The sequence below is a fragment of the Pagrus pagrus genome, assembly GCF_965226575.1.
Source record: "Pagrus pagrus genome assembly, chromosome: 10".
Lineage (NCBI taxonomy): Eukaryota > Metazoa > Chordata > Actinopteri > Spariformes > Sparidae > Pagrus > Pagrus pagrus.
In genome coordinates this window covers 1869270-1891395 of record NC_140194.1, presented here as the reverse complement: position 1 = coordinate 1891395, position 22126 = coordinate 1869270, and the positions used below count along the sequence as shown (strand labels likewise).

The 22126-nt window shown below is 39.8% G+C and overlaps 1 protein-coding gene across 1 annotated transcript in view; it reads right to left on the bottom strand.

Moving 5' to 3' along the window:
* The window catches only part of LOC311263842 (voltage-dependent calcium channel subunit alpha-2/delta-4-like), a gene marked incomplete at its 5' end in the record, with an annotated part of 65587 nt that extends 51309 nt beyond the window's left edge, over window positions 1-14278 (bottom strand). Inside the window, 6 exons of the mRNA XM_084364179.1 lie at window positions 1409-1540; window positions 1688-1850; window positions 3475-3534; window positions 4184-4300; window positions 7552-7633; window positions 14157-14278. Coding sequence (XP_084220305.1) covers window positions 1409-1540; window positions 1688-1850; window positions 3475-3534; window positions 4184-4300; window positions 7552-7633; window positions 14157-14278 — 676 coding nt within the window. The remainder of the gene's footprint in view (window positions 1-1408; window positions 1541-1687; window positions 1851-3474; window positions 3535-4183; window positions 4301-7551; window positions 7634-14156) is intronic.
* Window positions 14279-22126: the final 7848 nt, after the last annotated feature.

Here is a 22126-nt window from a genome sequence, read left to right as displayed (position 1 = left end):
TTTGTGATTCTTGTGTTTACTTTGTAAAAACTTAAAATGTATAAAACTCAAAACATGTTCTTTAAAGGGTAACTCCACCATTTTTCCACATTAAAGTGTGTTTACAGGTCTTGTAACTACTGCATATGTGAAAAAAGTAGTATAGCGCCTTTTGTGGCTCCAGAGGAAGCTGCATGTAATCTGATAAACTCCTGGGATGTCACTTAGCGGTTAAGTTGCATTGTGGGTAATGTAGGCACCAGGTTTGGACACTGTTGGACTCATTATGGACAGTTTAAAAACAAATGATTAAAATCGATAAGGCAGAACCAGAGAGCTCACCTTTTTTAGTCAACACATTCTTCTTCCTTTCAAAACCTGGTGCCTACAATACCCACAATGCAACTGGGCCGTGACATCACGGGACACAGTTGATCACATTACTAGCAGCTTCCTCTGGAGCCCCAAAAGGCTTCATACTTCTTTTTTCACATTAGTAATCCCGAAGACCTATAAACACACAACGTAAATAATGGTTGACTTACCCTTTAAAGTCCAACTAAAATCACATTTTGCCGACGTACAAAAATAACCTGAAAGTGATTTTTAAATGTGTTGTTAATAGCTTTTATATCATAAACATGAAGATAAACCAGTCATCCCAATTGTTTTCATCTCGCAGCCTTTGAGTGGGTCGATCCGTGTTTGTGTGGGTGAAGCCCCGACACATGAACAAAGAGACAGAGTGAACAAACTCGTGCTGGAAGCTGTTGTTGAACAGCCACAGGCAGGCAGTGTTTTGTTAGCAGCTCCCATTCAGCATCTGAACTGAGCAGAATGATGTTTGTAGGTGAGCTGACCAGCAGTTAATTAGCTCAGAGGTTCTCAAACTTTCAATGTCAAGGACCCCTGAACTCACACAAATTAGACCACAGAGACCCATTTGATACGATATATCAAGGGCCCCACTTTAAATGAGTTTTACAGATGTTTTTCTACAGAAGTGTGTGAAACCCATGACTAACGCTGCTTATGTTTCATTGAGGTATAATGAGAACTGGATACAGTGGCATACAGAGACGTCAGCAGCAGCTTTTCTGTGGGATGCTGTTCAGAGCATGTGGCTCTTTTGTTTTTCAGCTGCTGTTCGGCTTCGTGAGATCGTCTCCCGCTGATAAAATGGTGTCATTACCACTTTATGTAAATACAACATGGTTTGAAATAAAAAACACTTGTCCAACTGAGTGGCTGTATGAAAACAAGCTCTTCATCCACAAACTGTACACTGACAACTAACAGTGTTCTCGTTGGCTAATGCAAAGATAACGAGCGTCATCATGAATACAGGACAGGACATCTGATTTACAGAGCAGACACGTTGCTTTAATTTCAGCTGCAAACAAAAAGCAGAGATGAATGTGAAACTCACCGGGGTAGATTCTGAAGAACCCGGTGGAGCTGCCGAAGAACTGCCAGGTGAGCGTCGGATCCTTCTGGAAGTTACTGATGAAGACGTCGTTTAACGCCTCAGAGTTGTAGATGGCATTCAGGATGTTTGGATCTGCAGATACAGAAACACTGAGTCAGATCAGAGGGCAAAGACAAACTGATGTGCACTGAAGAAAACCCCGATCGAAGCTGTGCAGTGAGAAAGAAGACACACTGTTGTTGTGGTCATGGATTTGGGATGTGAAGGACGACCTCTGACCTTTGTTGTAGACGTTGGTGGGAACCTGGATGTTGCTCTGCAGCGTGTTCACCGGCATGTTGTTGAAGTGTTCGTTCTCCTCCAGGGGAAAGTCTCCGCCCAGCTCCACGCTGTTCCCGTCCTCATCCGCCGTGTTGATCATCATGGAGTTGTAGTAATCAAACTGTCAGGAGACAGGAAGAGGACACTCGTTCAGACGCAATCAAAAGAATAAACTTATTCAAAATTATTATTTTCAGTTTTCAGTTTCAGTTTTGTTTCTGAAAATAGTTTTTGAGATTGTAAAAGACACTAAAAGACTAAATTATACATTATCTATATTTTAAAAAACAATAAGATTGTTACTTAATATGATGTATTATTCTGGTGTACGCTGTTATAGTAGATGGTTTTATATTTAATTTTTGAGTTTAATTGCTCTTGTATAGCTTCTATTTAGTTTTTAAATTCCATTATTATTTATTTTATATACTTATAATTTTTTATTTTACTTCTGTTTATCTGTGATTATTTCGTTGTTGTGTTGATATAAAACGTGATTTTCCACTCAGGTCTTATTTAATAAAGGATTATCTTATCTTAATCATTATTAACTTCTTTATTTAAGTCAATTTATAATTCTCATATCAACTCTAAAGGTTATAATAACAGTTTAATATTTTTTCATGATGTACTATAATAATAATCCTAATAATAATATACACAGGTTCTTGGCATTTCATATTATCATTTAATCATCATATGAATAATTTTATTCATGGTCGTTTCCCCAGGTTTGTTTTTGATCTTTTGAGTATAATTGATGTATTTTATGTATTTCTAATCACTATACAAAAGTGACTTTGGTAAGAGAAAGCAGTAAGAATGCTTTAATCTTTTCACCATAAAAATGTGTTTGTATTTTCAGTGTGTGGTGACAGAAACAAGTTAAAGGTGTCAGACATTCTCTGTGGACGGTTAATTAACACAGAAATAAAATACGTCCGCTTACGATTCTGATTAAAACAAAGCTGAAGTGTCTGGTTAAATAATATTCAGTTAGAAAGGTAAGAAGTTACACTTTATTTTTACACCATTAAATTAACTGACAACATGACAAGATCAAATATTTAAGTGCTTAAAAAAAGTTGATAAAAAAATGTTTTTATTATTGTTAATAATTAGCTCTAGTGAGCTGTTTAGTGAAGCATGCAGCTATAAAAAGTTCATTGTGTCTCAGTCTACAAATACAAATCTCCACCAGATTTCTAGAAACAGTTCAGAAAATGTGGGTTTGTGTCACAGTGTCGATGAGCTGACTCATGAAGGATTAACAGCATCAGACAAGAACCACTGTCTGATTCTACTGATGTATTTTGTACAACTGATAATACTATTACAGTAACACCGCAGTTAATAAACCTCATGTACTTCAGTATAGTCCTCTCATGTTTGGTTTTCCTGTGTGTAGTTCTGTGTGTGTCGACCCAGTTTCCAGACAGGATCAGTGAAGTTTGACCTGATCTGAATTCAGGTGTCAGCTGAAGCTTTAAAGGTTCAATCTGCTGACTGGCCGGCAGTTACCTCTGATCTACACACAGTTAGCATGCTAATTTTAGCTTTCAGCTGAGGCAGACAAATTACAGATTAGACTGTTGATGGATTATCTAACTTTAGCCGGTTTCATTGCTCTGCAGGTTTCTCCAGGTTTCAGTGTAAAGTAAAGGAAATACAAACCAACAGCTAACAGCAGGAACTGTCCAGTAAAAATCAGCTGTCAGTTATCAGGACAAAACAAGATCACCAACCTGTAATGAAGCGTTGAAATCATGGTACAGATCAGCATCCTCTGCAGACTCTGCTAACCTCTGAGACAAGAAACAGACAAGGAGAGAAATAAAAGTCTGTGTGAGTCGTACTGAAGGAAATAGAGAATAAAAATGTGTATCATGTGAAGGGTTTTCTGTCTGTGTGAACTGTTAACACCATTAAAAGCAGCAGTTTCAACTTTCAACTCCGTCATCATCACAGGTTACATAAGAACGAGAGCTGTGAGCAACCAGAGCAGTCGAACCCTTCAGCTTCCACAGTTTTGTGTCCATAGTCACGGACATGCACCCCCAGTGTTTGACACAAGGAAATGCATTTCTTCATGGCTGGATAGAAACGCCACCACCGTCTTAAAAAGATCCCAAATGCCAGATTGAGCACCACTAGTAGTCGCAGTTCAGCACCAGCATGTTAGACCAAAGCAACCGCCCTCTCTACCTCCGCCGCTCTCAGCAGCAGTAGCAGCTGTTGTGACGCACAGAGGAAGCGTCCCCTCAACAGATGCACACAGATGTTTCATACAGGGGTCAGAGGGGCTCTTGATTGGTTTGATGAGACAGAAAATGATGTGAACCCGATTGAACCCTGATGGGAGAATGGAGAGGACTGGAGACTAAAAGGTTTCTGCTGGTTTGCACACTGGTCTATCCATCCTGTACAAACAGAAACAAGCCTCCTTGTCCTTACCTTCACTGACTTCATCTTGCTTCCCAACATCCGCTCGATTTCATCCGAGTAATCCTTCACCAAGTCGTCTCCGTTCACCTCCACGATCTTTACTATGGACTCGACATCCTTCAGTTTCTGGGAGCAAACAAGAACACATTTGGTTTCAGGGGGACTCCCGAGGCCAAAGCAGGATTTGCGGTTAGCGAGGAAACTTTAGGGTCTACTCTGGGTTTTCAGGACGACACAGTGGGGAACATCGTCTTTATACAGAGTGGACCTTTAGGATCTTTAATACATATGGACAAACTCACTGTTTGTCTCGTCATTATTATAATAGGTAATGGATCTCAGAATATGATTTGTAGCAATGTCTCACATTGTAGCATACATTTGGTAATTTTTAAATCTTTTTCAATCCAGGCCAGGTCTTGAAGTGATTTCAGGATGTTCCCATCTGAACCAGGTGAAACAGTGAAACTGATCCGATGTTTCTGGTGCTGTAATGAGGAGATGTGTGGTTTTGTTTTGTTTACCGCGAGGCTCTCTGAGGTTATCAGGTCACTCTCTCTTGAGGTGGACTGGCAAGCTGAGAGCGAGGAGCGACAGATCAGTTAGGTTATTTACATCCAAATCCCTCAAATTACCTCGTTCACTAAGTCCAATTAATCCAAGCAACCCAGTTACTGAGTGAACACATGAGCAGAGCCAAACATTTAAATATACCTCAGTGGACGACTATAGACTCTGATCTGCACCCATTCATACCAAGTCTAAACTCAGCGTGACCAATGGTTTGTCGACTCAAGTCTTGAAGCCTTGAGTTTGACATTACAGACATTGGGATCTTCATTTTATGAGCCAGAGGTGACCATCTTTAGACAAGAGGGTGGAGCTGTGGAGGATAGGATTTGACTGAGAACCTGAGTAGACACCGTGGTGGCAACGTGTTAATCACAACGTAGCCCCACCCTAAAGCATACGCAGTTTTATCATTTTCCTTCTCTAAATGGGACCAAAAGTTACAAAATGAACATCATGCTGTGTTGAAGAAGACTTTAAACTAGAGAGTGAGACCATAAACTAATTAGGAAAGTGTTTACTGAGGTAATAAAACAAGTGAGAAGTCAGCTCATTTTCTCATAAGCTTACATACAATGAGACTTCTTTTGAAACCAGTAGAGTTGAAGGCACGTCTGTTAGTGGTCACCACTCGGTGGTCTCATGTCACGAGTAACAGCCGATCAGCACTGAATAATCTGAATTTGTAAATTAACTATAGCGAAAGTTATCAAATAAATTAAGTGGAGTGAGAGTACAAAGTAACAGAAAATAGAAATACTGAGGTGAAGTACCTCCAAATTGTACATAACTACAGTACTTGAGTAAATTGTAGCTGGTTACATTCCATCACTGGTTGTTCTCGACTTTGAGACAAACATTTTGAATTACTAACAATCGTTACTGTTATCAGCCTTTAAAAACACAGCAGAATGAAGAAAGGGTCTGATTTTGATCAGCTTTATTTCAGCCGATACGATCCTTTAAAACAGGCACAGCTGGGCCCCGATTCTCATCCCGAGGGTCGGCTCGGGACATTTCTAGCTGTGGTCGTTTCATATGATGGATTTTCTCACAAAATCATCCACTACAAGAGAGAACGACACAGAACCAGAAAGTCCAAAAATATTGTGGAGAAGATTTGTGTTGTTGTTTCTAACTAAAGGAGGAGGTTGGTTTTTTTTGGAGGCAGACAAACTGCAGGCTGCTTGTGATAAATCTAAATCTGACAGATAAATGGATGAATGTCTAAAATCAGAACAGGCCACAAATCCTGACGCCGGTAAAGAGGGCTCGGTCCTCAATCTGGGCATTACCATGATCCCTGCGCGTGTGTGTGTTTGTGTGTGTGTGTGTGTGTGTGTGTGTGTGCTGCCTGATAAACACACGTAAACATACTGACACAGAGAGACACTATCACACACTCACAAACAGACGCACACATATCGCTCTCTGTTCCCGGTTTGAGTTTCAGCTGCATTTCATTAGTTTGATGATTATTTTTACTTTTAAAATTACGTCACATAATTTGAGGCCTCACAGAGACTCTAATCCAAAACAAACTGTCATCCTGCTTTAATATTTAAAAGGGGGAAAAAAGTAAAGGCAGCTATAATAATTTTTGTATTATTATTTTGTTTGGTTTGAATATATAAAGTGTTTCAATAATCCTAAATCTCAACCGAAATAGTCATGTTTTACTTCTTTCTAGAGCCTTTTGTTTTTTAGTAATGGTGAGAGGAAATCAGTCAACGAAGAAGAAACCAACAGAAACAGGAAATAGACCAAACTGATATGAAGCTTCTGGTTTCACTGGAGGTTGTTTGTCTTTTTCTCGACAAAAACAATTTCTTGTCTCTTTCTGATTTCATAGAAAAAGAAAGGAACCACTGAGAAGGATCAGCTGCTGGTCCCCGGATGATTTTAACATTTTTCTCTTAAAGATTTCCTCAATGTTTCTCATCATCAAATCACAGGCGTCTAATGTAACAATGCTTCAGGTTTAAGTTATGATTGATGATGTCTGATAAAAATAATTATTTTCTGTCAGACGGCTCCAGTTAATACACTACCCATGAGCCTTGGCTGCAGATGCTCTGGAAAAGAAGCCAGTCAGAGGTATTGATTTCAGAAAGAGTCCAAGGATCCAGGATCTGAGAATAAATTGATTTTAAGGTCCAGTGTGTAGGATTGAGTACGGGCGCCCTGAGGGGCAAGTGAGACTTTTTGTATTATGCTGATCCACTTCTAGTTCTGATCTAAATGATTTTCTTTGTGTTTGTGTGTTTAGCAGACAATCGAATTGTGTGAAACCCAGAAAAAAAGAAATAAAAAATACAGTGATTTTGTGTATGAAACAAATCTGTGTATGGAACCATGTGAAAAGAAAAAAATCACACACAAAAGAAATTCTACTAAAACAGTTTCTTTTCTGCTTAATGTTTTGAAAATTAAATGTTTTTTGTCTGCTGGAAAAAAACTTTTCTACTGAAAAAAAATAAAAAAAAGTCATGTCTGTCCGAGCCTTGAAGAGCTACATCTAACAACGTCTATGGCAAAAAAATCATCAATTTTTTCAATTCATCATGAAGTTTTACTTCAGGGACCAGAGGAGCTCAGAGCTTCACATCTCTGTTGATTCTTTTTCTCTTCTCAACTGGCATCCTGGGAAATGTGTAAATGTACTTATCATACACAGCAGCAAGAGTCCACATGTGGACCATTTGCAAGAATATCTGACCTTCAGTCAGACCTTTACATGCACTCTATACATCTGCACTATTTCATCAGCTGCACAAATCTGTTCTACTGATCTTCAGTCTGTTTACCTTCTGCAGCAGCAGAGAGCCGGAGTATTTGGTGGTTAGGTCTCGAAGCTGAACGGAGAACACAGACGCCCACTGCTGCACCCTGAAACACAGGAAGACAAACAGCAACACACAACATTATTGTTATCTGTAGAATAGACAAATACACAATGAGGAGATGCTGCATAAATCATCTGGTGGAGAGACACAAAGACTCACACTGAAAACTGGACTCAGGTGTTAAAACAAGAAGAAACAGATAAAAGATTACAAAGTCTTTTCAGCTCCTGGACTGTTTGACCCTGACTGGATCAAAGCTTTGAGGTTTTAAGTTGAACCTTTTGTAAAATAAACCTGTTCTTAATATCAAACTGCACACTGAAGCTCATACGTTCAACTGCAATGTCATGTTATGACAACAGTAGTAGAAATGGTCATAGTAGTGTTGTAATTATGGTTAAAGTAAAACAAACATTTTGAAGTGAGGTGAATACCAAGTATTTATAAAAGCAGTGACGGTGGCAGTCAGGATCACCAGTTTGATTCATAATCGAATAAACAGTTTATCTCTTTCTATTTAAAATCACCTGTGCTTCTTACAGGTCTCACTGTGCATTATTCTCACTATTACAGTTCATAAAAACTGTCTGTGAGTTTCCTGTGTGAAAGTCATCGCCTCGTCGTTGGTTGTGTGGATTTGAGTTTGGTGTCTGTTGCCGTGGTGACGCAGTGCAGCAGCGGTGTGTGTTACGGCAGAAAAAGGCCGTTAAATATGACAGTGATGAAAGAGATTTAGATAATCTGTTCTTCATCTGGGTCACAGCAGAGAGCTGCAGGTGTCTGCTCAGCACAAACTCACAATACCACTGAAACACAACAGAAACACAACACACAGACAAACACACACACACAGTTAGAGGGAGCTCAGCTCTCTATAATGGACCTGACGGCAACAAAAGTTCTGGTACTTTAGTGGTGCAAACCAGCTGTAACACAGTGAACCTGAGGCTGATCAAAGGTCTAAAGCAGCAAACCATCAGTGGTGGAAGAGACACTCTGATGTAAACAACCCCATTATACTCCACTACAAGTCAAAGTCCTGCATTCAATCATTCAAGTACAGAAGTGTTGATAGCTTAATGTATTCAAACCACACACACCACACACACACACACACACACACACACACACACACACACACACACACACACACACACACACACACACACACACACACACACACACACACACACACACACACACACACACACACACACACACTGCTGATAGTCAGAAGCAGGACTGTGTGTGTTTACTCAGCATGTGTTGAACAGCGGAGGAGTTTATTGATCCATCTGTTCTGGACATTAATCCTCTCAGTGCCGACTTACAAACTCACACTGGAGCTGCTACAATTATCTGATTCATTGATTAGTCTAAAGAAAATTAGTTGTCAAATATTTTGATAATTGATCTTTTCAGTTTTTTTGAGCAGAAATGTAAAAAAAAAAATTGCTGGTTAAAGCTTCTCAAACGGAGGGATCTGCTGCTTTGTCATTTATGATAGTAACTGTTGGTTGATAGTTGGACTGCTGGCTGGATAAAGAAGCATATCTAAGACATTACTTCAAACTGTAATGAGCATCTTTTCGACATTTCATAGACTAAACGATTAATTGATAGTTTATAGTTTTGCTTTTAATCAACACCATCTCATCTTTGAAGAATTTTGTGAACCCACAACCTTCTGGTTTTCTTTTTGTTTCTCTTTTTTAACGTACAGCAGTAACAGGTCATGAATATCCATTTTTCTAAGCTGCTGACACAGCGGGAGCATGGAGTGCGTGCTTGGCGCCGCTGTTTACAGAACGTTATTGTCAGTCAGTGTGGCAGTTATCTTTAGAGTTATTGTGAAAGTTATCGTTTTTGGCGTGGGCGGCCTTTGATTTAGATGTAGTGCAGCTGGGGACAGGATTTATAAAATGTAAACAGATGCAATTGCTTTCAGACTGCATTTGATTATAACTGTGGAATTGTTTTTTCTTGTTTTAAATATCTGGAGGGATATTGAAACGATCACTGTGTTGTTGTTTGATGCAGAGCTAATGACGTGTGGAGAGACTGAAGTCTGGATTCATTTTTTCTGGTGCCATTTCTCAGCCTGATATACTGAAATGGTACGTGTCCATAGAACCCGTCATTTTCACTCTTCCCATTCATTGTCTATGTAAGCGGCCAGGTAATGCATTCTGGTAGCGTTGCTTTGCGTTTCCTGAGCGAGGGCTTCATGTTGCCTGCACCTCATTTACATGAAGTTGAGGTCTAGGCTACTTTATGCAAATCGGGGACATCCAGCGAGCGTGACTCACCGCCTCTGGAAACTCCATAAAATCTATAAAAACTAAAAATTCTTGAATTGAAATGAAGTCAGATTCACTAATTGCGTGGCTTATTTCTCACCTAAAATGTCTTAACACATTCCGGTGAGCTATTGTCATTAAATAAGAGAAAGTTTCCAAATAATCCACCGTGTTGGTCCAGTTTGAAATCCCAGAGAAGATGGGTCACAAGTGGCATTCATCCAGTCAGGTGCAGCCAGGAGTGTTTGCACAGTTGAGGGAAGGTTTCACTCAAAGGTCCAATGCTGGGAAGCACCACGAGCTGTAGAGTCCAAAGACTTCTCAGTGGACATGTACCATGAGGGATCAGGCTCAGTATGAAGCTGATAAACTCGGGTCGAACGTGTTCGTCTTTCAGGTTCAGGAAGATGTCTAGAACAGCTGTTCAGTCTGAAGCAACAGTCCTTCACACCGCACATCCCTGTGTGGCCTCAGCTCTCTAAAGATGTACTGTTTAGTCTTTTATTTCAGGCTCCTAACATAAGAGCTTTAAACATCACATCCCACACAGTAATACACTGGTACGTGTTGGACGTGTAGTACACTCCTCTAACTTACATAAATATATTTTCATAGGTCATCAGTCCTGATCTTTAGATATTAATCAGTTTGTCTCAAGCTAATAATGTGATTAAAATGAAGGGGCCCTGATGACTCTTGGGTCAAAGGTGCAGTTTATTTACCTGCAGTGTGTTTCCATCTGTCACCAATTTCAACTACAAATGTCCAAAAAATTTAATCCTCCATCAAGATCACCTCCAAAATCTAATCAGCTGATCCTGATCCTGTTGAGGCTGATCTGTCAAACAGATTGAAGCCAAATCTGACTGGACACAAAGAACACAGCCATCATCTAATTTTATCCCAAGTTATAACCAACAGAAGGACGTCGAACAGTCAGTAGTGGAGATGCCGACCTGAAGTACAGTGATGTAATGAAAAACAGTGTGTGTCAGAGAGGTCACAGAAACAGCATTAAAAGAAAGTCACAATATTTCATTTTTAAAAGGTAACTGGTCTTTGTTTTTGTAAGATACTCAGTCTAGTTTTCAGCTGCAGCTGACAGGACACAAGTCTAAAATACGGACTTCTTGGACAAAACACTAATTTCCCAAACATCTATCAGGATGAAACCAGATGGTTGCTGCAACACAACATAATCCAGCAACACACTCCAAAGAAAATACATTCAGTCACGGTCTGTAGTCACCAAATTCACTATTTCTGGGTTGGACTATGATTTATAATCATTGGTCCATAATCAAACTGTCTTGTCTGTTTGATCCATATTTTCATCTTCACTTGCATCTTGTCACACGCTGACCAAGGCGAAGTGCTGAAAAATGTTTGTTTGCCAACAACGAAACTTAAAAAGAAGTTTCTCTAAAAGTGCCGGGGTTTTGTTCTTTGTAGATTCCAGTTACTTCCGTGCGCTCAGCGTATATGTTTAAACTATCGAGTAGTGTGGGCTGCTTTTCATCCTCATCAGGTTACAGTACAGCATTCAGTATAAATATCAACAGCAACATATGGTGGGATTAGAGCACTTTATCATAGATTGAGGAAATTCAAATCTGGTAAATAATGAACGTATTCTACACTGATTAAAATGTAACAGTGTTAACTTACTGACTCTGTTCTCTAACCCTGTTTTTATTATTGTTTTGGCCTTTTGGACAGGACGGCTGAAGAGTGACCAGAAAAGGTTTGAGAGAGTGGAGAGATGATATGCAGCAAAGTCACGTTGGTTTTCTTTTTGTTTTTTTAAGATAAACCTCATGGTCCGCAATGACATGCATTTATATTTCTAGCTCAAATGGATTAAAATGGAGTCCCTGCTCTTTATTAACCCGTTGACATGGTGAAACATCGTATCCGAGCTCCATTAATGATGTCTTTTCATCATTCACAACTCACACGCTCGACTCAGACTGAACATACCCGGACTCGACTGAAGTAATTCTGATCAGCTGTTCTGGAGCCAAAAATTCCACAAGAACAAAATCTAAATCTTGTTACTTTCACTTTGCATTCAGGGTGTGGTTGTAACCAGGTGACATGGCGATCTCTGTCCAGGCCCGCGGTGGTCAGTCGGGTGGTGTATGTGGGTCAGAGTAGAAGGTGACCGGGCTGACGGAGGGGGGTGGAGGCAGCTCGCCATGCTGGCCACACAGATGGTGGTGGAGGAGGGAGAGTGTGTCCTGCAGGGAGCCCAACACTAACACTGCCTGACAGGTTCATGCTAATGAGGTTGTTAGTATGAACAACTACAACAGGAAGAGCTCTACGGCACCACCCGGACCGTCGGACAGGTGAATTCTTGGAAGTGCAGCTTAAAATGTGGACAAAAGAACTGAGATGGATTTTAAACATAAACAAATCTTATTTGCTTTAGACCATCAGGCCATTTTCCAGACCAAGTTGCTTCAATGAAATATTGATTAGCCAGCCATGAGTTAGTATATTTAAAGGATCATTCCCCCCGAAAATTAAGATTCAGTCATTATCTACCTACCCTAAACATAAGAGGGTAGCTCTTATAATTTTTGCAGTAGGCTCTGCCATAGTTACTGTAGCCTTCATCACTACATTCTCTCACCTTTTTAGTTCAGGCAAACCAATCTATGCTAGTTGACAACAGACAATATTTAACAACCTCGGCACACGGTTGAGCTTGTGCACCCACTTCAGACACTGTTAGCTTCGCAGCTACAGTAGATTTCCACTTAAAAAACAGCGAACACAACATCTTTTCAAATCAATTTTGGATCTCGGGGCTTCCAGATATAAAAGAAACTCGGTGATCAGAGGAACGATTACAGTTAAAATAATAATAATAATAATAATAATAATAATAATAATAATAATAATAATGCGATTAACGGTGATGACACACAAGCTCACCTGTATACTGTACGTCATCGGGACAAGTCGACAGTGTTTGTGTAATACAGCCGGAGGGAGAACACAACATTTTAACTCTAAAATCTATTTTTGACGGAAGTATTTTAAGTCTCTTTTACTGGTTGTTTTTTTTTACTTTTTTGCGTGTGTTGTTATTCCATTGTTTTTTAGTTTTAGAGATTTTGCTTTTCTAGGTTCAGCTCTTCTGCTTTAATACGCTTATTTTGTGTATTTTGTGACAAACGTGACATTGTTATTTCGGCGTAATATTCCTTTCCCTTTGAATAAAGTGTGTGTGAATATTTTTAGTACTCCTCGAGATCTCGAAGAGTTTAAAACCAGGAGCCCTGACAGCTCCAGTTCAGTCTGGTCCCGGGATCGGCTCGAGGTATTTGAGGTTGCTGACTGAAAGAAAAACAATAAACTCTATTGCAGCAGATTCTGCTCATGTCCTGTGGTTTCCTTTGAGTATCTTTGCGACTCTAATAGCTACTGAAGAGGTGCTTTTGACAAGGTGTTGGAAAAGGATCAAGGACCCAGACCTTTTCTCTGGCCCAGACATGGAGACAACTTGTTGTTATTTATTTATCTATATATCTATTTATGGAAAATTGTTAATATGGACCAGAATAACTAGAACAGACAGAATTACATAACGACTGTACTACTACTACTAATACTACTACAGACAGCTTCTGACAGCATCAAAGGAGAAGACTTGGTGTTGGGGTTAAAGTTTGAGTTTAACATGTAGTTTTGATTTAAATAAATGTAAACAGGGCAGCAGGAAAAATATAACACATTTATGGAGAGAAACAGAGGAGAGCAGAGTTCAGTCAGTGTGTGTTTTCATGAAGATCCTGAGGGGATGTTTTTCATGTCAGCTGACGGCAGTTTTCCCACAGGACCTTCATGAACACACAGTGCACTCTGGGAGTTTGTAGTGTGAGGCTGAATTTATCTGGAACAAGTCCAATCAGGACAGATTGACACGTTCACACTGGGATCTGTCCATGCACAGCCAAACTTTGTTCAAACCAGCAGAAATGTATCATCAATTTCTGTGGAGATCCTATGTTTTTTAAATGTGTCTATCTGGAAATGTATCTACAATAACACATCTAGAATATATCTACTTGTTGGAAAGCTGAAGCCAAAAGACTGTTTAACCTGAAAGCACTTACAACTGAAATATCAGACTCATGCTCATTAAAGGGGTAACATCAGTTTAAATCTGGGGATCTGTTGACGTGACATTTATTCTCCCACAGCAGGTGGAAGACACAGAGCTCAGATCCAGGAGAAGGAGTGAAGGATACTTACGTCTCCGGTGGGATCTTCATCTGAGCCTGAGCTGTAATCCACAGGCAGAAAAATCCCAGAATCCCCAGGAGCTTCCTCATTCCCACAACCCTGCCCTCCATCCTGCTTTCAACTCCCGACATGAAGCTCCTCACAGCTCGGATTCTGAAATTTTTGAGGCGGTTTCACAAACTAGGATCAGCTCTGAAAGTTCAGGAGGATGATAAAGAGTTTGTAGGAAACGGCTTCCTCATGCTGGCTAAAGCGAGTAGAAGACGGCCGTGACAGCGATGGGTTTTGAAACCTGAACGATCTCCATCTTGTCTTGATAAACTAGTCCTCCTACCCGCATCTTCCCGTTTTAGCTTCTCGTCCTCTTTGGAGAAACTTCCAGAAGATCTTTGACAACTTCAAAGTCATCCAGAACAAACTGACGGAGAGGTGAAGACAAACTCTTGAGGTTAAAGATGAAAATTGGTCCTTCTTAGAGACTCCCTAGTAAAAATGCGACAGAGAGAAGTTTCCTCTGCAGCTCCTCCAGGTTCTCCCAGGTTATTCCAGGTACTTCCAGGTTGCTCCTCGTGAAGACAGGACTAATAAGTGGGTTAATTTCTCCCACTTGCATATATTTAGGAAGACATAAAGCTGGCAGTCTGCAGCAGATTTTGCAGCCGCTCGCCTCCACTGTCACCCAATTTGCAACGTAATCCACTTGGATTAAAAACTCCTCTTCCCCATGGAGAGAGAGAGAGGGAGAGAGAGAGAGAGGGAGACAGAGACAGAAAGAGAGAGAGAGGGGAGGGATTGGAGCAGGGGATTGGACGAGGGCTCTGTTTTATCTAAGAGGATTAGAGCGATTTCTGGAGACAGACTCTCCTCCGACCAATCAGAGCAGCCGGAAGAAAAGAAACCCTGAGGTTCAGTTTGGCTGCTGAAAGAGAGAGAGCGGGCGAGCGGCCAACTGTGACATGATGCCCCGACACACACACACACGCGCACACACACACACACACACACACACACAGACTCAATGAGCTGAATAATTACACAAAAACAACTGAGCACAAACACACACACACACACACACACTCCTGCGTACGTGTTAGTTTTTCGACCTCTTTGTTTGACTCATCTGAGCCTCAGAAGACCAGCAGCTCTGAGGTCAGTGCCTGGCTCAGGGGCAGCGGCAGGCACACATTTCAAACTGAATGTGTGTGTCAATTTACAGTAGGGGGAAACAAAACATACTGTGTACACACACACACACACACACACACACACACACACACACACACACACACACACTCAATGAGCTGAATAATTACACAGAAACAACTGAGCGCGCACACACACACACACACACACACACACACACACACACACACACACTCCCAGCAGGTTTTCAGACTACGCTCTGGACTGGATCGACCGGGACTTTACATCTAATCTGATAAAAACCTAATTAGACTCAAAGCTGTTGACCAATTACAGCTCACCATCACCTCTGTATCGTCTCTGCTCTTCATCCTCATCCTCATCCTCATCCTCATCATAATCAGCAGCAGAGAAACATCTGACCTGTGACTGTGCAGGAAAACAAAACAACAAGGCCAACATGACTTACTTTACATTCTCACCTTAAATGTGGTGTTAAAGATATAATATGTGACATTTCTGCATTAAAATGTCTCAAAACAACTAGACCTTGTTATAAACTTTGACTCAAGGTGGGCTGTTTGATTTGGTTGCCTGTCACCTAACATCCAGGGAACCATCAGATGATGCGTCAGAGAGCGAGGAAGGAAGACAGCGAATCATAAAGTGAATAAAACTGTTAAGCATTACCTCGTCTGTGGTCCCACACTACGTCAGGACACCACATCCTTTTTCCATTGTTTTAAATGAGGGCCTCCCAGTGGCAGATCTGGTGTGTTTAAAGTTCTTTATCACGCAAAATGCCAAATTTCTGATGGTTCCAGCTTCTGATATGGAAGAATTGGCTACTTTTCATTGAACATTGAATATTTTGGTGCGTTTGGTTGATTGGACAAAACAAATTATCCAATGATGACAGAAAATTTTACTATTATACCAGGAATTTTCCACCTTTATCAGATGTTTTACAGACCAAATAATTAAAGGGTCAGTGTGGAGGATTTAGTGACAAGCAGCTGAACACCCCTCGTCTCACCCTCCCCCATGATGGTCAATAAAAATGCCAAAATCTCTCTTTAGAGCCAGTGTTATATTTGTTATATTTATCTAAATATGTATTATATTAGGGATGTCAGTTTTGCTCAACATCGCCATTTGCACTCTGGATTATGTTATGTTTTGCCAACAGAGGGCAGAAGCACAGAAGTGCTCTAATGAGACATTATTCACCACTGTACAGCATGCTGATGAGAAGTGACCAGAGTCTTATTGCTTTATAAAGATTATATACAGTAATTGCCTTCATATTTTATTCTCATAACATATATTCATTGTACTTTGTACATTACACGTGTTCATTGTGTATGTGCTGGTAAAAGAGGAATAAAGTCCTGGACAGTGGTATTAAATTCTACATCACAGTCACCTTCACCTTCTGACCGAGGACAGCATGTATCTGCAGCACACCAGTGTTAGCGCATGCACAATGTCCCTAACAGCAACAGCAGGCGGTGACCGACCGACACACAGCCAGTAAAAAAAAAATTCTCAGCGGTTTACAGTTTACATCCCTGATTATAGTTTATTTCTGCCAATACATTCTCCTAAATCCTACACACAGATCCTTTAATGGATTAATTGAGGAAATAATCTCACTACAGAAAGACAGTATCAGGGTAGACGTGGCTCCTCAGGAAAGTCTCTGATAAACATATCTCTTCCATTGCTGAAAAACTGCCGTGCTCAGTACGTCTCAGACTTAAAACTAGTGCAACAATGTCCTCAGTAAACTCAGTATTTACAGGCTGTGAAAGGTGACATGAGGTAAAAATAACTTCTGTGACTATTTTTGGAAAATATCACATCACGTTTGGTTTCTTTGTATTGATTCTGTGTCAAATACAAGATAGTTTCTGAAGTCATAAATAGTTCGACCTTCTGATTTACAGTGTCTCTGAAACTTAAAGCCACTTACAGTCAGTCTGCAACACTAAACTCGTGAAGTTACGAGAACCTGCAGAACCTACAAATTCTCATTAATCTGAAGCCCGAGTTCATCTCGTCACACCTGTCAGAGCTCCACATACTTTATATCCATTCAGCTTCACAGAGATTCAAGTTATCAGGTGTTCAGATGTAAAACTCACATCGAACTCACAGTGCACGTCTGCTGCCAATTTGGTGCTTACACGCTTCATTAATTATTGATCAGAGTCACAAGAATAACCACAGAGTGATCAATAGATCAGTGTCAGTGAAGATCTGATCCTTCAGTGCTGTGACTGACTACATTAACGCATCCACAGTGTCATTATAATCACACTCACCTCACAGAATACTTCATTATAGATACTGAAACTCATCAATTAATTACAAGCTTAAATCTGAACCAGTGTGACTTCTTTGTGTTTATATACGTTCTGTCTGAAATGTAAAATCATCTTAATAAGATGAGAAATAACACGTGTTCCTGTCAACATTTAGTCTGTAGAGAAAACCTCTCACAACTAATGAGTCAACAGCTCCCCCTAGTGTTTAAACACATAACATACAACTATTATCTACAGTTACACACACGATGACCTGTGCTGACAAAATGGCTCCAACTCAAACCCCCAAAACCAAGTGTAATTAACAAAGAGAGAACAACAAGATTATAAATGTTCTCAAAGTCTAGACCTCACTAGAAATACAAGGTCATACACACAAACACACATTATAATACATCATCATCTCTCTGTATCAAGTAGGGATGCAAATTAATTCAACTGCAGAGTAATTTCTTTAATCGATAGTCGGCTGCCTTAACAATCGATTATCGATTAATCATTGATAATATATGAAATATGTTGGACATTTTTCCTTTAGAAAACTGTTTTAACCACTGACATGATCTGTGTTTGATGTAAAGTAGTAGGAGTTAAAAGAACAGAAAAGTAAACACAAAGTTACTGGAATTTTTAAATAAATTAACACAAAATAATGACTTCATTTTAGTTACAAGGCTCCCATCTGTCGCTTTTCAACAACTGGCAACAAAATCCAGCTCATACTGAGGCGACTAAATGGCTAAAATGACACAATATCAGTTTGTGTCAAATGTGTTTTTGTATTTTTTTTATGACAAATCACTTGTTTTTTAACTAAATACATTTTCTCATGACAGTACTTTGTGTTTTATTTGGATATATTAGAAAAACAAGTATCTGTGATCTGTTTTTGTAAAATATTTGATGTATTTGAGCCCGTCAGCGCTCTCTGGTGGACAAACCATGCCATAGAACATATGCTTGAAATTTCCTTGCTAACAATTCTTCTTACGTTTTGTTCCATGTTGAAATGTAGAAGGAATGCAGTAGATAAAAAATAGTGCTCTTCACTGATTTTTTTATTTCATTTAAGGCCCCTTGGATCCTCCGGCTCTTCTCTTTCAGCTGCTCCACAAAGCAGAACTAACGTTTGGTGAAGCTGTTTTCAGCCGTTACACTCCGAGACGCTGGAGCAGCCGGAGGATCTGAGAGGAGCTGAAATACTGATGGTTTTACAAGTGGTTTTATCTTCAGATGTCTTTGATCGTTATTTTTGTTGCTGCTTTTTTATCTTTTATTCTTTATCTTTTATTATTTCAACTATTCATCGTTTTGCAATTGGGGTGTATTAGTCTCTTAATATATTGATTGATTGATTAATTCCACTAAACAGACCTTGAGGTGAGACTGCTTCAGTCAGCTGCTGTTCAAACCACAACTTTAAAGCCAACATTGATGAAAAGACCTTTAAGTGGTTGAAATAAAATAAAAAATGAGAATCTATGATACTGCTACAGCTGAGCAACACTGAAGCTAAGGGAAGCTGGACATGTGTAAGATGTCTTATAAGTCAAAAAGTTGTGATTAAAGGAATACAAAGCAGCAGCAGCTGGCTTTGCCACACTAAAGAGACAAGTGCTCCAGCACCTACACTAGTGCCTTTTCAACAGGAACGAGAACTGCAGGGAGTTTTCAAGATCAACCAAAGGCCACAACTTTCCCTCAAAATCACAGAATTTATTGCACTTAACAAAATAAGTAAAGAAGGAAGTCAGTGAACCAGACTAAACATACGTACCATGAAAGTTTTACACAAACAGATTCTCATTGGCAATGGCAGCTGTTTAACAGCAAAAACAACTGATGATCGCACGCTACTTCAGGACATCAAATCACATCTTTTGTTTTTGCTGTTTATACTGAGAGACCCCGTAGTGGCAGAAAATACATACAGAGCATTTAAAAATGGGGGAAAATTGGGTGAACTGACCCTTTATGTTTTTTTTATATCCATCAGGAAGGTCAAGAGTCTGGTCACAGACTTCCTGATCTCAAATTATTTCAGTAATTTAAACCGGTTTCCTTCCCCATTTTTCCAAAAAGAATAAAATAAATAAATAACGAAAATGAGCAGTTCTTGTACCAGAAAAATGAGCAGCCCATTTCCGTGGTTGAAGGCCGAGGATTTGTCCGGCTGATGGCACATTGAGAGTCCAGGTATTCTCTCCCGAGCTGCTGCTACTCTGCAGACGTGTCCCTACATGCCCTGAATGATGCAGTCGGTTTATTTAATACAACTGATAAGTCTTATTTGACAGATGGTGTCAATGCACAGGAGCAAAATGCAAAAAGTATGTTTGATGTTTTTTTATGTGTTGAAAGTCAGATTTGATGAGTCAGAACTGTTTTGTGTCTTTGAGGGTAATAGCGATTTGTTAGTCAGATGGTTAGAGCTCTGGATTATTAAATCATTTATCTTTACTCACTATATCTCAGCCTTTTTTACCTTCAGGTGCACATTAACTACACTTCTTAAAATACAAAAATGTAAATGAAAATTATCAGTTACAAGAGGCAGGTTATTATTGGTTATCGTATCGTATCGTTATCTCTTCAACCATCACTCTGTAAAGGTTTTCCAACTGATCAGAACAGAGGTGATGAAACTAATAAAAAGTGATGTGATGGATCAGCTTTTAAAGCTGCTTTCATCACTTTTATGATCCTGGTCAAGAAGTTCAGCCGTCCTGAATCTTCACACCAGCACATTCTTCACTTGGACTTCTCAGAAATGTGCGTGCGCGCATGTGTGTGTGTGTGTGGTAAGGTGCTGATGAGGCAGGTTCCAGGTACACGGGGTGTCATGGAGGATCTGGTAACAGTGTGGTCTCAGTGTCAGAGCTGTGAGTAAATCACACAGTTAGAGTACTCCACTGACACACACACACACACACACACATAAACCAACCCATCGACACACACACACACACACACACACACACACACACACACGTGTCCAACATTTTCTTTTTTGTATTAGAAGAGAATTTCTTTTATTTTCTTAAATTAGAAATTCACCCAAACTTTAAAATCCAGTCATCATCTCCTCCCTCCATGCTGATGGAAAATCCGGTTAAGTTTCTTAGTCCACGAAACATTTCTGGAGGTTCACAGCAAAACAGCACTGCAGCACTGTGGACAATGAGTTTTAAGTTTTGGGTGAACTGTTCCTTTAAGATCAGATACTTTATATTTGCAAACTTTTGGTCTGCACACTGCCTTTTCTATGAGACACAACTTAAAGGGTTAGTTCGACTAAATTTCACAAGAACAGCGTTTTTTCTCAATTAAGTGGTATGAAGCCAAATCATTGATATCCATCTGCATGGATGGTTTAAAGATATAACATTTAACATTTCCACATTAAAATCTTTAGTTAAATCGAGTTGTACACCAAACTTCAACTTGGTCTCCTGTTTCTATAATTTCCAGAGAGTGGAGAAAGAAGTGAACAAGACTAAATGGTCTTTTCATCCACGAGGAAGGTAAACAGATTTGAATCTCTCTCCGATTGTTTTAGTAACTTCTGCACATGCTCAGTACACCCCTCCCACCCCCACAGGAGCAGTTGTAAATAACTGTGACACCTGAGTTGTGTGACACGTAGCGTGACATGCCCGTCGTCATTGGGGATCCTCTTGACACCCACCACGGGGTCGGAGGTCAGGTGGTGTCCATAGCAACATACCAGTTACATAACCTCCTTCCCACACATGTAAGTGCTGCTCTCACTTTCAGTAAGTACTGATCACTTTCTCCCTGAAGTTATGTCGCTGCGGTCTTCCCAAAAGTTTTATTTTAGCTGCTGTCTGTGCTTCATTCACAAATTCTCACAGTTGTTTGTTCCAAACTGTTTACTACAGTCCGAGGTAAACATGTTCAATAGAGAGCTGAAGTAAAACACCTTGATTGCAGAGATTACAGCTACAAAGATGAAGGGACTGTAGCCGACTGTTGCTGAGTCACGTTGACGTACGTGAACGTGCTGTAACACTTGTAGATTTTTCTGTGGTCACAAAGTAATCATGGTGTAACTTTCCTAAAATTAAAACGGTTGTAATTTCTAATAGCAGCTGCTGTCGTGGAGCTGATTTTTCTTTGTAGATGAAAAGTAAACTTCAGGAATATGCTTCATTTTGTCAGGAAGACCAATGAAAGAAATGCTTAATGATGGGGGTGTAACAAACCTTGGAGCCGGATAGATATATCAATAAATAAATCAATAAATTTAATGAATAAACTTAAAGGTGTTTTGAGACGTTTTCATGAACTGATTTTTTTCTGCCTAAACAAACCAAATAATCAAACTCTCTTTGTTTTCATGATTGAATAAACTGAATAAACAAACTGACCTTAAAGGACAACACAACTTATACTGTTTTACTTTGTTTATATGTGGCGGACCCTGCCACCTTTCTAGCTTCAAACAGTGTTCTGGGACCTTATTTTCCTCTGAGAACAGCTTGT